Raw genomic sequence first — 17,852 nt, forward strand, 5'->3', positions numbered from 1 at the left:
TTTTTCATTTTATGATGAAGCAATTGTAACAAGAGAGGTCAAGTAACTTTCCCAAGATCACAAAGCCACATTGCCTTGAACTCAGAGATCTTTGCTCCAAGAGCCAGGCTCTCACTTGGCACCCACTGGCACATGGTGGCCACCAAATAACTGTGAGCTATTACACTGAGGGTTTAGGGGGGCTGTTATTCAGGGTTTCCTTTACTGCTGATGTTATTCTGAACTTTGTCCCCATCAGTTAATAATTAACTGTCTCCCAAAGAGCCTGTGATCCTAAAGATTTAGCTTTCCCTACCTACTGCCTAGTTAATCAGTCACTGGATGGTAGCACTGCTGCCTCCAAAGCGCCGTTACCTAGTGTGGAAGTGGTGAGGGGTTCATGATGCTCCGAACCTGTCGAGTGCTCTACGCCCAGGCTGGCCCCCCAACGAGGGGCTGGCAGCCCCTGAGCTTCGACGGTGGAGCCTTCCACCTTAAGGGCACAGGAGAACTGACGCGAGCATTGCTGGTGTTACGGCTGTGTGCCTGGCCCCCTTTGGTCACCCATGGCCTGGCGGTGAGTAGTGACCTTGGGGATTGGCCTAAGGGCTCTCCAGGGTCTGGCCTTGAGCCCTCACTCCCTATCACCCCAGTTCCAGGCCTGGTCTCAGCGACTCCTGGGCTCCCGGCTCTCAGGCACACTTCTCCGCGCATCCATCTATGGGCAGTTTGTGGCTGGCGAGACAGCAGAGGAGGTAAGGGCCTGTGTCCAACAGCTCCAGACCCTAAGCCTCCGGCCCCTGCTGGCAGTGCCCACTGAAGAGGAGCCAGACTCAGCTGTCAAGACTGGGTGAGTAAGCACAACCACCTCATGGGCCACCACTCTCCATATGTGCCTAGTTCCTGGCTTGTCATGGTAAGTTACATTAAAAAGAAAATTTAAAACAAAGACTAGATGAGTAGGGAGCTAGGGCCCAGGGAGGCTGGGAAGATGGCTGAAGGGGGTTAGCAGGCTCCAGGACCTGACACCTGCTGGCTGGGCAGTGAGGCCTGGTATGAGGGGAACCTCAGTGCTATGCTGCGGTGTGTGGACCTGTCACGAAGCCTCCCGGAGAGCTCTGGCCCAACTGGGAACGTCCTCATGCAGTTGAAGGTGACAGCGCTGACCAGCACTCGGCTCTGTGTAAGGGACCAGCAGGATGTGGGAGGTAGGTGTGACTGCCACTACGTCCCCCTCACTATCACACCCATCACCCCATTCCAGAAAGAGCTAACTTCATGGGTCAGAAGGCCAGGGGCTTCCTTGGAGCTGAGCCCTGAGAGGCTGGCAGAAGCCATGGACTCTGGGAAGGTAAAGATTTCGGGGTGAGGGAGAAATGAATGGCTGGGGGAATATCGGGGAGTGGAGTCCCTGAACTTGCATGTAGCAGACACTTGTGAGTGGGATGTTCAAATTGTTGAACTACTTTCCAGGCTCAGAACAAGCAAGATAAATGTGGTGGTAGCCTTGGGCCATGGTTGGAATGGATGGAATACAGGTCATCTGGAGTTTCTAGAGGAGAGGACTGGGGGATCGGAGCTTGGAGGAGTGATTAAGACATCAGCTCTTTATCAATCAGAAGAAAGTATAACCCTGGCCAGTTGGTTCAGTGTTAGAGCATGGGCCCGGTGTGTGGATGTCCTGGGTTCAAGTCCTGGTCAGAGCACACAGGAGAAGCACCCATCTGCTTCTCCACTCTTCCCCCTCTCGCTTCTCTCTCCTTCTCTCTCTTCTCATCTTCTTCTGCAGCCATGGCTCAATTGGAGTGAGTTGGCCCTGGGTGCTGAGGATGGCTTCATGGCCGCCACCTCAGGCACTAAGAAGAGCTCAGTTGCTGAGCAATGGAGCAATGCTCCAGATGGGCAGAGCATCACTTCCTAGTGGGCTTGCTGGGTAGATGCTAGTCCGGGCGCACATGGGAATCTGTCTCTGCTGCCCCTTCTCTCACTAAATTAAAAAAAAAAAGTATATCAATATTTAATCAATCAACTCAGCTATGTTAGTATGTGCTGGAAGTTATAATTAGACCAGTGAGGTTTAGTTTAATCATTCATTCATTCATTTATTCCTTCATTCCTTTTTATTTTCATGTCCTATTTCTACCCTGCCTGCCATTGGCATCCACTCTATCCTGTGTAGTGTATATCTTTGTTATTGTGATTTGTTCAGCCAAGTATATACTGTTAGGGGGCATATTTTTTCCAACATTTTATTATGAAAATTTTCAAACATAAAAACGTTGAAAGAGCCTGACCAGGCGGTGGTGCAGTGGATAGAGCATCATCAGACTGAAACGCAGAGAACTCAGGTTCTAAACCCCGAGGCCGCAGGCTTGAGTGCGGGCTCATCGGCTTGAGCACGGGGTCGCTGGCTTGAGCGTGGGATCATAGACATGACCCCATGGTCGCTGGCTTGAACCTCAAAGTTACTGGCTTGAAGCCCAAAGTTGCTGGCTGGAGCCCAACATCACTGGATTGAGCAGGGGGGTCACTTGCCCTGCTGGAGCCTCCTGGTCAAGGCACACATGAGAAAGCAATCAATGAGCAACTAAGATGCCACAATGAAGACTTGATGCTTCACATCACTGTTCTTCCTATCTGTCTGTACCTATCTGTCCCTCTCTCTGTCTCTCTGTCTCTCTTGCTAAAAAAAAAAAAAAAAAAAAAAAAAAAAAGATTGAAAGAATTTTAGTGAACACCCATATACCTGCCATCATTAACATTTAACTACACTTGCTTTAAATCATCTGTGCCTCTATCCAGTGCCCTATTCATCCATCAATCAATCTTATTTTTTTATGCATTTCAAAGTAAATTGCACACATCTGCACACTTCTCCCCAAATGCTTCAGAAAGCATATCACTAATTAGAGCTCAATAACTATTTACAGTACTTTATTTCTTTTTAAGTAAAATTTCCATATAATAAAACGCACATATTGTAAATGTATCCTTTGGTGAGCTTTTACAAATACACAAACCTGAGCAATTCCAATTCCTATCAAGTGATAGAGCACTTCCATCATTGCAGAAAGCTTGCTTCCTCCTGTCCTCCATCAGTCTGGAGAGCATGTTTTAAGATGTACACAAATAGTGTTACGGTACCTCTCATTCTGTTTCATACTTTTTCCACTGCGCACTTGGACTTTTAATGTTCAGCCAAGTGTCTATGTGAACATCTAATCCATTGCTTGCAATTGCTGCTTCTTTTTTTTTTTTAATTTATTCATTTTAGAGGGGGTGGGGAGGAGCAGGAAGCATCAACTCCCATATGTGCCTTTGACCAGACAAGTGCAGGGTTTTGAACCAGCGACCTCAGTGTTCCAGGTCGACGCTTTATCCACTGCGCCACCCCGGGTCAGGCGCAATTGCTGCTTCTAGCAATGTGGTTTACCTCTCCTGGGATGGACAACCTGGTGGTCTCCAAGTTTCTACCACCCCAAAGCATGCTGCAGGGGGCATGCTGACATTTCCTTTTAGAAACCCTATAGCAAGACTGAGTTAGAGACAGTTATGATTTCCGCTTTACAAATGTATTAATTCTCCAAATGTTTCTTGGCCATCTGCCATGTTCCAGGTGTTGTGCTAGGGCCGAGGAGTGATGACCAAGACAAACAAACTCCCTGCCCTCAGGCACTCACTTGCTAGTCAGGGAGGCGGTAAGAGACACTTAAAAAATGAAAACCAAAGCCAAATGTAACAAGTTATGTATAAATAAGCTCGTCAAGGGCAAATAAGGTGAGGAAGGGGAAAGGAAAGCCCAGACAGGCAGTTGCAAATTTCAATCAGGGAAAACCTGCTGAGAAGAGAACATGGGAACAAAGATCTGGAGGAGAGGTAAGTGGACCTGTGCAGGGAGAGTGCATAAGGCAGAAGGAACAGCCAGAGTACAGGCTCTAAGGTGGGAAAGTATCTGGCATGTTCAATAGCAGGGAGGCCAGTGAGGTCGAAGGGCAGATGGCAAGGCAGAGAGTGGGAGGCGGTGAGAGCAGAGGGGCCGGGCGGTGGGGAGCATAGTGGGCTGCAGTGAGCCCTGAGCATTTGATAAGGAGATTGAGGTCCTAAAAGACTAATAGGAGGAAACACCTATGGTATTTGTTACCATTGTTCTAAGCCAGCGGTTCTCAACCTGTGGGTCGCGACCCCGGCGGGGGTCGAACGACCAAAACACAGGGGTCGCCTAAAGCCATCGGAAATACATATTCTATTTAAAAATGTATTGTATAATAAATATGTATTTTCCAATATGTATTTTCCGGAAATACATATTCTATTTAAAAATGTATTGTATAATAAATATGTATTTTCCAATATGTATTTTCCGGAAATACATATTCTATTTAAAAATGTATTGTATAATAAATATGTATTTTCCAATATGTATTTTCCGATGGCTTTAGGCGACCCCTGTGTTTTGGTCGTTGGACCCCCGCCGGGGTCGCGACCCACAGGTTGAGAACCGCTGCTCTAAGCACTTTCTATAGGTCAATTCCATATCACTTCTCTCTCCGAGCTCTGACTCCTTCACTGGAAAATAGAGCTTAGAATAACACCTGTTTACTAGGATCATTGTGGAAACGAAATAAAGAAAATAGTACATGCAGTCATCTATTATTATAATAATGACAACATGTATTGAGTGCTTATTATGTGCTGGCACTGTCCTGTTCTTGTTATGTCCAGGCACATCTCGTATACTAACCCATTTTTGTCCACATAACTCCATGAGGAAACTACTGTTATCATCTCATTTTATAGAGAAGAAAATTGAGGCCCAGAGAGGTTATATGACTCACTCAAGGCCACACATTAAGAAGTAGAACCAGGATTCAAACTCAGATTCTGGGCTCTTAACCACTGTATTATACTTCAGTAAACTGTGTAGATGTGATATAGCAACCTTTCGGATTTCTAACAATTTCTAAACATCTCCCCCTTCTTGGTGGTGGAGGAGAGGAATCCTAGCCCCAGAGGAAAGTCCTGAGCTGCTCTCGCCTTCCCTCCTTCCCTTCTCCAGGACCTGCATGTCTCCTGCCTCAGCACTAAGCAAACCCAGCATCTCCAGGCCTCTCTGAGCCGCTTGCAGCGGGTGGTACAGGTAACGCCTCCTCCCGCGGCCTGACTCTGCTGCAGCTGTTGTGACTCTGACCACAGTCTCTCTTGCCCTCAGCATGCTCGGGCCCAGAACGTGAGGCTCCTGGTGGATGCTGAGTACACCTCACTGAACCCTGCTCTCTCTCTGCTGGTGGCTGCCTTGGCCTTGCGCTGGAACAGCCCCGGGGAGGACGGGCCCTGGGTGTGGAACACTTACCAGGCCTACCTGAAGGTGTGTGGTGTGCTCCAGGGGAATTCGGGCTGGGCTTCCAGCGCCACAACCTGAGGCTGCCCGTGTGCTCTGCCAGGACACGTACGAGCGGCTGAGGCAGGATGCTGAAGCTGCAGACAGGGCTGGCCTGGCCTTTGGAGTGAAGTTGGTACGAGGCGCATATCTGGACAAGGAGAGACAGGTGGCCCAGCTCCAAGGGACCAAAGATCCCACTCAGCCTGACTATGAGGCTACCAGTTGGAGGTAGGAGTAGGCCAGGCCAGCCTCTGAGACAAATAATAGTAACATCTAACCTTTACAGCTCACTACCCATGATGCTGAGCATCCGGGTACTCCCCCTTCCTTCTGGGACCCAGCCGCTTCCGTCTGAACAGCAGCATCCTCCTTGAACTCCTTGCTCTCTCCTTCGCTCCCCTTCCCAATCTGTTCCCCATGTGTAGCCAGAGGAAGCTCTGTCTATACTCAAGTCAAGTCATGTTTCTCCTCAGTTCCGAATCCTTCTGCGGATCCCACTGCACCCTCAGGAAACCCCAAATCCTTACAGCAGCCCACAAGACCCACATGATCAAGTCACCGTCCCCTCTGTGACTTTCCCTTCCATTCTTCCCCTCACTCACTGCACTCATTGATGATCCCCGTGCCTTTTTGCACTTCTTGTCCCTCTGCCCAGAATGTTCTCCATTCAGACAGCTGCATGGCTCAACCCCTCAGACCCTTAGGTCTTTGTGTATTGGGACCTTCTAATGGGACCTTCCCCTACTTCCTTATCATGAACTAGAGCACTTCCTCACCCACTGTCTTCCTGGATTTATTTTTTCTCTTTATCACTTACCAGTACTTGATGTTCTATACAGTTTCATATTAAATTGCTCATTGTCTGTCTCCCCCATTAGTGTATGGGCGCTGGAGGGCAGGTGGTCTCTGCTTTGTTCACTGCTGAACCTTCTGTGCCTAAAACTGTGCCTGTTGCACGGTGGTGCTCACTCAGTCCAGATCTGCAGAATGAATTAATAAACAACTGCAAGCAGTGGGTACTACTATCATCGCCCCTATTGCACAGAGAATGAAACTGAGGCACCGAGAAGTGGAATCACTTACCCAAGGTCACGTAGCTAGTAAGTGGCAGGGCCAAGAATTCAGCCCAGACAGACTGACTGGTAGAACCTATATTCTTACCCATCTCAAACCACCCTGTGCTGGTGCAAGGTGTGGGTGAGCTCTTTGGACCCCCACCTCATGGCTTTGAAAAGAAGGAATTTCTTCCTTCAACACTGACTTGTTGACCATCTGATTTAGATCAGGACCTGTTTTGGATCCTGGTCACAGTAGCAACTAAGGTGGCCCTAGGTCCTGTCCTCATGGAGTTTTTTGTTTGTTCGTTTGTTTGTGGCAGAGACAGAGAGAGTCAGAGAGAGGGACGGATAGGGACAGACAGACAGGAAGGGAGAGAGATGAGAAGCATCAATTCTTTATTGTGGCTCCTTAGTTGTTCATTGATTGCTTTCTCATATGTGCCTTGACTAGGGGGCCACAGCAGACTGAGTGACCCCTTGCTCGAGCCAGTAACCTTGGGCTCAAGCTGGTGAGCCTTGCTCAAACCAGATAAACCCGCGCTCAAGCTGGCGACCTCTGGTTCTTGAACCTGGGTCCTCTGTGTCCCAGTCCAGTGCTCTATCCACTGCGCCACCATCTAGTCAGGCCCTCATGGAGTTTTTAAAATCTGACTCCATTTCACAGTGGATCAAGGAGAGGCTTGTACAACTGCAGAGAATTCCCAAAGCTTTCAGGGAAAGTGGCTAAGCCATGGTTGGAACCTAGGGTTGCATCCAGGGCCAGTGAGTGTTTCTAAGTAAGTACCATAATAATTCACATGCCATGAAATTCACACTTAAGTCTGGCCTGTGGTGGCACAGTGAATAGAAGGTCGACCTGGAATGCTGAGGTTGCAAGTTCAAAACCCTAGGCTTGCCTCAGTGGCGTAGCAAACATAACTGGCACCCAGGCACGACACTTTATTGGCACCTCCCTCCCCTTCTACTATGCTTTTTTTGTTTGTCTTGGCAACCATTTGAGACCCTTCTACGAGTAGCACCCAGGGCACGATAGACCCTCTTGCCCCCCCCCTCGCTATGCTACTGGCTTACCTGTTCAAGGCACATATGACAAGCAAAGCAACTAAAGAGAAGCAACAATGAGTAGATACTTCTTGCTTCCCCACCTTTCCTCTTTCTGTAAAATCAATAAATAAAATATTTAAAAATAAATTCACACTTGGCCCTGGACAGTGGCTCAGTGAATAGAATGTAGGCCTGGTATATGGATGTCCTAGGTTCAATTCCAGGTCAGGGCACAGAGGAGAAGTGACCTCTCCCCCTCATTATGCCCCTTTCTACCTCTTCTCCTCCTACAGCCAGTGGCTTGACTGGCTTGAGTGTGGCCCCAGGTGCTGAGGATAGCTCAGCTTGTCCAAGCACATCAGCCTCAGGTGCTAAAAATAGCTTGGTACTCAGTATCGGCCCCAGATGGGGTTGCAGGTGGATCCCAGTCAGGTGCATGCAGGAGTATGCCTCACTTCTCCCCTCTTCTCACCTAAAAAAAAAATCATACTTAAAAGTGTACAATTAGGCCCTGGCCGGTTGGCTCACTGGTAGAGTGTCAGCCTGGTATGCAGAAGTCCCGGGTTCGATTCCCGGCCAGGGCACACAGGAGAAGCGCCCATCTGCTTCTCCACCCCTCCCCCTCTCCTTCCTCTCTGTCTCTCTCTTCCCCTCTCACAGCGAGGCTCCATTGGAGCAAAGATGGCCCGGGTGCTGGGGATGGCTCCTTGGCCTCTGCCCCAGGCGCTAGAGTGGCTCTGGTCGCAACAGAGCGACGCCCCGGAGGGGCAAAGCATCGCCCCCTGGTGGGCAGAGCGTCGCCCCCTGGTGGGCATGCCGGGTGGATCCCGGTCGGGCGCATGCGGGAGTCTGTCTGACTGTCTCTCCCCGTTTCCAGCTTCGGAAAAAAAAAGTGTACAATTAATCCAATAGATTTTAGTATATCACAAGGTTGTGCAACCATCACCACTATCTAATTTCAGAATATTTTCATCATTTCAAAAAGAAACCCATAACCAATTCATTAGCAGTCACTCCCTATTCCCTCCTCCCCTCAACCCCTGGCAACCACTAATCGTTTCTGTCTCTATGATTTGCTTCTTTTGGACATTTCATATAAATGAAATCATGCATTATATGGCCTTTGTATCTGGCTTATTTTACTCTGCATGTTTTCACGGTTCAACCATGTTGTAGTATGTATCTGTGCTTTATTCATTTTTATGACTAGGGAATATTCCATTGTATGAATGGACCACATTCTATTTATCCATTCATTAGTTGATGGATATTTGAATTGTTTCCATTTTTTGGCTGTTGTGAATATTGCTGTTGTGAACATACATGTACACATCTTTGTGTAAACATACATTTTTAATTCTCCTGAAAGTTCAATTATATGGGAGTGGGATCACTGGGTCACATGGTAACTTCATGTTTAAACTTTTGAGGAATTTCCAGATAGTGTTTCAGAGTCTTGCACCATTTTACATTCACACCAGCACTGTATGAGGATGTGCAATTTCTACACATCCTCTTTGACATGGTATCATTCACAGTTTAATATAGATTTTGAATAATTATAAATTCATATGATTAAAAGATCAATGTAATGTAAAAATAAATATACTGAGCCTGATTAGGCAGTGGCACAGTGGATAGAGTGTTGACCTGGGACACTGAAGACCCAGGTTTGAAACCCCAAGGTTGCCGGTTTGAATGTCGGATCATAGACATGACCCCATGGTCACTGGCTTGAAGCCCACAATCGCTGGCTTGAGCAAAGGGTCACTGGCTTGGCTGGAGCCCTCTGGTCAAGGCACATATGAGAAAGCAATCAATGAACAACTAAAGTGCCACAACTGTGAGTTAGTTGATGCTCCTCATCTCTCTTCCTTTCTGTCTGTCTGTCCCTCTTTCTGTCTATATAAAAGAAAAAAGAAAAGAAATACACTGACATATCTCATTTTGACCCAAATCCCAATCTAATCATGGCATCTCCCATGCTCCCACAAGTAACCCCTTTTGTTAGTTTTTACATGTGTTTCCTAAATTCCTTTAAGCGTATAGAGGCAAACACAAAGATTTTGTATTTGCAAAATCCATCATGTCTACATACTGCTCCTTGCTTTTCCATTCAACTGCATATCTTAAAAGCAAAATAGTCTAGTGATAATAAGCTCAGGCCTTGAAGCCTCAGACAGCCTGGGCTCAAATCCAAACTCAGCCATTTTTAGCTGTGTGACCTGGGGACAAAAGACGTAACCTCTTTGAGCTTCATTTTCCTTCTCTGCAAAATGGAGGAACATCCACCTCATCAAGTTGATATGAGAGTGAGATAAGTAAATACATGTGTGTCAGAGAGGATAAAGGAGATTTAGGGAAGGCACTACATTTATGGAGTGTGGCCAAGGACCAAAGAGTCCACAGGGAATGTGGAGGCACCTGGGAACCCACACAAGTGGGAAGCTGTTGCACCTGTGTTATAGGTGAGGAAGAAGGGCCACACTGGAGGAGGTGTGGCCACACGTAGGACAGTTAGGGTGGGTCAGGAGGGGGCTAAGAGGCAAAACACCCATCTCTCTTTCCTCCCACCTTCTGCTCTCCTACCCATGACTCCATAGGTGATGCAGAATGTAAAAGTCAGCTTCCTGAGGGGCAGAGAAGAGCAAAGAACAGCCCTGGCCGGTTGGCTCAGTGGTAGAGCATTGGCCTGGCGTGCAGAAGTCCCGGGTTTGATTCCCGGCCAGGGCACATAGGAGAAGCGCCCATCTGCTTCTCCACCCCTCCCCCTCTCCTTCCTCTCTGTCTCTCTCTTCCCCTCCCGCAGCGAGGCTCCATTGGAGCAAAGATGGCCCCGGGCGCTGGGGATGGCTCCTTGGCCTCTGCCCCAGGTGCTAGAGTGGCTCTGGTCGCAACAGAGCGACGCCCCGGAGGGGCAGAGCATCGCCCCCTGGTGGGCATGCCTGGTGGATCCCGGTCGGGCGCATGCGGGAGTCTGTCTGACTGTCTCTCCCAGTTTCCAGCTTCAGAAAAATACAAAAAAAAAAAAAAAAAGAACAAAGAACAGATCTGAGGGCATGAAAACCAGCATACATGTGAAGGCTGTGGGGCGGCACTTGGCCTACAGCAGCTCTGAAAGCATTTGCAGTCTTTTCACCTTTCTATATCATAGCCCAGAGTGTTCTTGCTCTTTTCACAGCTGCACGGCGCTCCACCATCCTCCGTGTGCCCTCCTTCATCTAGCCAGTCCCCTACTTACAGACATTTGGGCTGTTCTATTCGTGTTCTGTAGACAATGTTGCAGTGAATGACCTAGAGAAAGTGTCATATCTTGCATGTGATGTGACCCTTTGTTGTGAGACTGCCATGTGCCAAAGGCTTTCTGTATACTTTCATTCTACTCCATCCTCACAGCATCACTGTTAGGTAAACTTGAATTGTTACAGGAGAGGAAAAAGGCTTGGAGAAGGGATGTCCCTTGCAGCTGGTTCAGGTAGAAGTGGGATATTTTATAACTCCAGAATCCTAGCCCTTAGGCACCCCATGTCCCAAGGACAGAAATGCCCAATCCCTGAGGCCTGACCCTCACTTACCGTAACTGAACAGAACATCTATCTTCAGTTACAGGCGCTGTCTGGAGCTGATGCTGACCTATGTGTCCCACCATAGCTCCATGTGCCACCTCATGGTGGCTTCCCACAATGAGGAATCTGTTCACCAGGCAACAAAACGGTATGACGTGGTCCTCTCCCTTCCTCTCCCTCGTTCATGTGCCAGGGATGGGTAGAGAATGGTGGCCGTGGAACAAGGGGAGGAGCAGTGTGAGGACAGTAAGTTCAGAGGAATTCACTTAACCCTCATTAAACCTGTAGGTCTTCCTGGCCCCAGCTGAACAAGGCCTCACCCTTCATTTGCTAGAGCATGAGGAGGTCTGAGGTTTCCAGAGAAGGAATTGGGACACATAGGGGAGTTTTCAGGGACCTCAGAACAATGGTTATTGATCATTAAGCTTAGAAATATTTCAGTATTTAAATAACTGGAACAGTCAACCTGACCAGGCGGTGGCGCAGTGGATAGAGCAGGGGTCGGGAACCTATGGCTTGCAAGCCAGATGTGGCTTTTTTTTTTGTTTGTTTTTTTATAGATTTTTATTTATTCATTTTTATTTTTTATTTTTTTTATTTTTTTACAGAGACAGAGAGAGAGTCAGCGTAAGGGATAGACAGGGACAGACAGACAGGAATGGAAGGAAATGAGAAGCATCAATCATCAGTTTTTTGTTGCGAGACCTTAGTTGTTCATTGATTGCTTTCTCACATGTGCCTTGACCACAGGCCTTCAGCAGATCGAGTAACCCCTTGCTCAAGGCAGCGACCTCAGGTCCAAGCTGGTGAGCTTTTGCTCAAACCGGATGAGCCTGTGCTCAAGCTGGTGACCTTGGGGTCTCGAACCTGGGTCCTCCACATCCCAGTCCAACAAGCTATCCACTGCGCCACCGCCTGGTCAGGCAGATGTGGCTCTTTTGATGGCTGCATTTGGCTCGCAGACAAAACTTTAATAAAAAATAATAATAATAACGTTAAAAATATAAAACATTTTCATGTATTACAATCCATTCATTTCCTACCACTCATGTTCATGGTTCCAGGTGGCTGGAGCCAATCATAGCTGTCCTCCAGGACAATACCAAACTTTTTTTTTTTGTATTTTTCTTTCTTTCTTTCTTTCTTTCTTTCTTTCTTTCTTTCTTTCTTTCTTTCTTTCTTCCTTCCTTCCTTCCTTCCTTCCTTCCTTCCTTCCTTCCTTCCTTCCTTCCTTCCTTCCTTTCTTTCTTTTCATTTTTCTGAAGCTGGAAACAGGGAGAAACAGTCAGACAGACTCCCACATGCGCCCGACCGGGATCCACCTGGCACGCCCACCAGGGGCGACACTCTGCCCACCAGGGGGTGATGCTCTGCCCATCCTGGGCGTCGACATGTTGCGACCAGAGCCACTCTAGCGCCTGAGGCAGAGGCCACAGAGCCATCCCCAGCGCCCGGGCCATCTTTGCTCCAATGGAGCCTTGGCTGCGGGAGGGGAAGAGAGAGACAGAGAGGAAAGCGCGGCGGAGGGGTGGAGAAGCAAATGGGCGCTTCTCCTGTGTGCCCTGGCCGGGAATCGAATCCGAGTCCTCCGCACACTAGGCCCACGCTCTACCGCTGAACCAACCGGCCAGGGCCTTTTGTATTTTTCTGAAGCTGGAAACGGGGAGAGACAGACAGACTCCCGCATGCACCCGACCAGGATCCACCCGGCACACCCACCAGGGGGCGACACTCTGCCCACCAGGGGGCAATGCTCTGCCCCTCCGGGGCGTCGCTCTGCCGAGACCAGAGCCACTCTAGTGCCTGGGGCAGAAGCCAAGGAGCCATCCCCAGCGCCTGGGCCATCTTTGCTCCAATGGAGCTTCGGCTGCGGGAGGGGAAGAGAGAGACAGAGAGGAAGGAGAGGGGGAGGGGTGGAGAAGCAGATGGGCGCTTCTCCTGTGTGCCCTGGCCGGGAATCGAACCTGGGACCTCTGCACGCCAGGCCGACGCTCTACCACTGAGCCAACTGGCCAGGGCCTAACACTAAATTTTTATTGGATAATGCCTAATGTACATGGCTCTCATGAAATTACATTTTAAAATATGTGGCATTCATGGCTCTCTCAGTCAAAAAGGTTCCTGACCCCTGGGATAGAGCATCGGACTGGGATGTGGAGGACCCAAGTTCAAGACCCTGAGGTCGCCAGCTTGAGCATGGGCACATCTGGTTTGAGCAAAGCTCACCAGCTTGAGCCCAAGGTCTCTGGCTCGAGCAAAGGATCACTCGGTCTGCTGTAGCCCCCCGGTCAAGGCACATATGAGAAAGCAAATCAATGAACAACTAAGGAGCCACAATAAAGAATTGATGTTTCTCATCTCTCTTCCTTCCTATCTGTTTGTCCCTATCTGTCCCTCCTCTGACTCTCTCTGTCTCTGTCACCACAAAAAAATAAAATAAAATAACTGGAACAGTCATATGGGTGCTTAATGGCTGACTTTCAGCTCTAGATCCAGCCACAGTCTGGATTGATAATGTGGACTTCTCTACAGCATGTGGGAGCTGGGCATTCCTCTGGATGGGCCTGTCTGTTTTGGACAACTTCTGGGGATGTGTGACCATGTCTCCCTGGCATTAGGTATGTGAATCACCCATTCCCGACCACCACCATGCCCTACCTGGCCTCAGGCCTCATTCCTTCTCAGCCAGGTCCCTTTTGTTATCTTCAACCAATGCCTGGCCATGCTGCTATCTAGAGCCTGCAGACGCCCCAGTCTCTTCCAGATAAGTCTGTTGCTCCAGCGTGGAAAGGCCTTGCGGGCCTCTGTCTCTGTGCCTGCCGTCTGTTGCATTGCTCGCTCTTGACCATGGTGCCGTGTTTCTTATATGCTTCATTATCTTTACTGTGTTGCTCCCCAGGACCTGAGACCAGAAGATTTATGTTTTCCTCTGCCAGATGCGAAGAGGGTGCAAAACCACTGTACCTGAAATTCATAGCTTGAGGTTTCTTGAGACATCTCAGATAACGCAAATTTGGGCTATAAATATGCGAGGAGACTAACCCATGGCCCCAGCCTTCTCAGAGATGGATTTCTCTGTTTTCTTTCCTACTCTGCTAGTTGTCAAGGCCGTCCCCTAGGAGTGGGGGAACTCTTGCTCAGAGGGTGTAGAGTTTGCATTCCAGTTTAATGCGGGGAAGTTCTTTGCACCTCTCACTCTGGTCAGACTTTGGGCCTCAATTTCTGTATCGCCTCAACTCTGTAAAGTCATCAAACAGCAGCTCAATAAGGCAGAAGTGCTTCTTGTGCATCCTTTCCCTGTCTGGTTTTCACTTCCTCTTCATTCTTGGATTAGTAAATTTCTTATTCTCTTGGCAACATTGTAATAACTTAAATTTTTTTTAATTGTTTACTCAAAATTTTTAGTTTTTCAGTGGGAAATTTTGTCTAATTCACCAAGTCTGGCATGTCCTCAGAACTGGACATCTCTGTTCCAGATGAGGAAGCCTCTCCCCCAGCCTGAGCCCACATGCTGCCAACACTCTCCCTACAGGGCAGGCTGGCTATGCCGTGTATAAATCCATCCCCTACGGCTCCCTGGAGGAGGTGATCCCCTACCTGATCCGGCGGGCCCAGGAGAACCGGAGTGTGGTGCAGGGTGCCCGCAGGGAATGGAAGCTGCTCAGTCAAGAACTTCAGCGGAGGCTGCTGGGGAAGGGCCTGCGGGCACCCCATTAACGCACCCAGGGGTGCTGTGGTCAATAAAGGTCCTGAGCTCCTACCCAGACTGCTGCCTTGCCCTGAAGCTTCCTCCTTGGACAGGGCTAATACTGACCTCAGCCAAGCTAAGGTTCTCTGCAGCTCTAAAGAGACCTTTAGATAACACTAGGAAACAAGAGCATTGATTAAAGACTAAGGAAGCTTCCTCCCACCCTCGGGCAGTCTACCTTGTAATGGGCCTAGAGCAGGGGTCTCAAACTCAACTCAGCATGTGGGCCGCAGAGCAAGATCACAGCCGATTGGCGGGCCGCACTAGGTCTACAAAAGGCAACTGTTACGCAACACTTTTCTCACTGCAGTTGAAAACAAAAAAAAATCAGTAACAAGCACAATCGTACATGCAGTTTACTCACTCAGTGTCACAAAACGACCAGAAACTGTAGTTCGCATCACAACTGCTGTTAACTAAGCTAATATCTAGCTAGGATGCTAGAGAAATGAAAAATACAAGTAGGCCCCTAGGCTTACTTAATTTTATCCAAAATATTTTGAACTTCGTGGATTAGTCTGCGGGCCGCACAAAATTGTTCGGCGGGCCGCATGCGGCCCGTGGGCCGCGAGTTTGAGACCCCTGGCCTAGAGTTAGCTCTACTCAGACAGTCAGTGGCTGAAGCAGAAGCTTTCTTCACTGCAGTGGGTGCCCGGATGAAGAACAGACACTGAAGCACTGACGTCAAAGGCTAGGCTAAGGCCACACGGACAAGGAGGGACAGAGGGAAGAGGCAAGCCACTCTCTCATTTAATAACATTTTCTGAGGCCTCTTCTGAGCTAGACTGAGGTGAACAATGCTGGGGACACAATACCAACGACAACCCCAAGCCCACCCTCACAGGGCTTCTAGTCCAGTCGGGGTAGACAGAACCATCTTCAGACAGCGATAACCCAGAGTGGTTGGGCTGTGGTGGAGGAAGCCCATGCAGAGCACAGCGTGGTGTTGAGGAAATTAACATCAACAAAGGCCAGAGGAGGCACTTGGTGGTCAAGAGATCTTCCTAGAGTGTTCATAAAAATAACCAAGTAACTACTGAGATGAACATTCAAAGGCAAGTGCATAAACAGAGAATCGTGAAGCAACCTGAGGAGTGAGGAAACAAGGACAGACGGCGGGCCAGGCCAAGTGATACAGTGTTAGACGCCGGGCCGCAGGACTCTGATACGGTGTTAGACGCCGGGCCGCAGGACTCTGATGCGGTGTTAGACGCCGGGCCGCAGGACTCTGATGCGGTGTTAGACGCCGGGCCGCAGGACTCTGATGCGGTGTTAGACGCCGGGCCGCAGGACTCTGGTATAGTGTTAGACGCCGGGCCGCAGGACTCTGATGCGGTGTTAGATGCCCGGGCCGCAGGACTCTGATATGGTGTTAGACGCCGGGCCGCAGGACTCTGATACGGTGTTAGATGCCGGGCTGCAGGACTCAGACCCGGTCCCACGGGCCTTTTGACTGGAGAGTCAAGAGGGTTTCAAGCAGGGGAGGAACAGGGTCAGCTTTGGCTTGAAGAAGATCTCCCTGGCTGTCATGTTGTGAGCGGACCTCCATGGGGAGACAATCAGGAGGTCAGAGGGACATGGGGCTGATAAGCTGGATGGGAAGGAGACATTCAGAGCAAGGCCTAGCATTCTAGCTTGAAGAGGAGACAGTGAGGCCAATCCTAAGATACAGATCCGGGAAAAAATGCAGTTTTGGGGGAGATACGGAAGCCAGTGTGTATCTAGTGAGTATGAAGTTCCCAGGGGATGTCCAAGAGGAGGTGAACAGGACACTGTGGGACCTCAGGTCTGGGGCAAAGAGGAGAGGCTGAGTTAGGGACAGAGAGGAAACAGCCCGGGGGGTGGGTGAGAAGCATGTGAAGACAGCCAAGCACAGGGATCAAGAAGGGTCAGTCACCTCAAACAAGTTCTGGGAGATGGGTACGAAGGGGGTAACATGTAGGGTGCAGCTGGCAGCTCTGGACAGACATTAGTGTCTCTTTGTTCACCTCAGAGCCCTAGAGGGAGGGGTGAGGGGTGCTTCTCACTAGAGCGAGCTTACTGAGCGAGTGGCATTGTGGCTGGAAGTCACTGGCAAGCCTGTACTTAGGGGTCCTATCCAAATAGCCAGAACTGGTGTCCCAGAGTCACGTGGTGGTCACATGGCAGTCACGTGGTAATCACTGTCAGAGTCCAACCATAGGTACCAAGCCCTCTGGGCCCCAGAACCTTTTCAGAGCTTACTAGGTCCTCCCAATAACTATGCCCTCAGGCATCCCCTTCCTCTCCACCCTTCCTGCAGCCCCAGGTTCCACCCCTTTTTCAGAGCCTGGCTCCATCCCTTCCCCCAGCCCACAGATCCCTTCGCCAAACTTCAGCCTGAGCCCCAACCCTCAGACCCTCTCATAGCCCGCAGACCTTGAGCCCTGTCTCCTCCCTCGGACCCTCTCATAGCCCGCAGACCTTGAGCCCTGTCTCCTCCCTCGGACCCCAGCCACTGCACGCAGACCTTGAGTCCTGTCTCCTCCCTCGGACCCTCTCATAGCCCGCAGACCTTGAGCCCTGTCTCCTCCCTCAGACCCTCTCATAGCCCGCAGACCTTGAGCCCTGTCTCCTGCCTCGGACCCCAGCCACTGCACGCAGGGCTCTCTCCCCAGCTCATAGACCCTGTCATTGGACTGTCCTATTCCTCTGGACCAGCTCGTACCGCCCATAGATGTCACTCTTTTTTAGGCCTCTTTTCCTTCAGCAGATAGGTAATCTTCAGACCTTCTTACCAAGCCCCAGGACTCCTTTCCCAGCCCAGATCCTATCCCTGTAGCCCTTCCTACCCAGTGTCCCGGTCTAGCGGTCAGTGCTCACCAGGTCCCTCAGCCTCCACAGGCTTCAGCAGGGCTACCGCCGGGGAGGCCCAGGCCCAACGCTGCCCCCACCTCCTGAACGGTACCCGTGTCTGCCACTTGAGTTCATCTGTGGTGATATGCCTGCTGCCCCCTCAGACCACTACCACTTCTGTATCCTGGCCCAGGAGGTCTTCACTGGTCCGTGAGTGACCCTACACCCTGCCCTATTGAGGCACCCTGCCCATTTCGATTCTC

At 49.8% G+C, this 17,852-nt stretch overlaps 1 protein-coding gene across 3 annotated transcripts; it reads left to right on the forward strand.

Moving 5' to 3' along the window:
• The first annotated feature begins 311 nt into the window (after window positions 1-311).
• Window positions 312-14,940, forward strand: PRODH2 (proline dehydrogenase 2). Of its 3 annotated transcripts, none has more exons than XM_066349522.1 (10): window positions 312-556; window positions 633-829; window positions 1,024-1,162; window positions 1,244-1,330; window positions 5,036-5,116; window positions 5,189-5,344; window positions 5,421-5,587; window positions 11,065-11,175; window positions 13,560-13,645; window positions 14,560-14,940. In XM_066349522.1, exons 1-10 carry the CDS (start codon window positions 380-382, stop codon window positions 14,742-14,744), a joined length of 1,386 nt encoding a protein of 461 aa, XP_066205619.1. In that variant the 5' UTR covers window positions 312-379; the 3' UTR covers window positions 14,745-14,940. The 3 variants fall into 3 exon arrangements, with proteins under 3 accessions (XP_066205619.1, XP_066205620.1, XP_066205621.1); XM_066349523.1 differs by having other exon boundaries at window positions 639-829; XM_066349524.1 differs by having other exon boundaries at window positions 14,441-14,576.
• Window positions 14,941-17,852: the final 2,912 nt, after the last annotated feature.

This window comes from Saccopteryx leptura, chromosome 9 (genome assembly GCF_036850995.1).
Source record: "Saccopteryx leptura isolate mSacLep1 chromosome 9, mSacLep1_pri_phased_curated, whole genome shotgun sequence".
Lineage (NCBI taxonomy): Eukaryota > Metazoa > Chordata > Mammalia > Chiroptera > Emballonuridae > Saccopteryx > Saccopteryx leptura.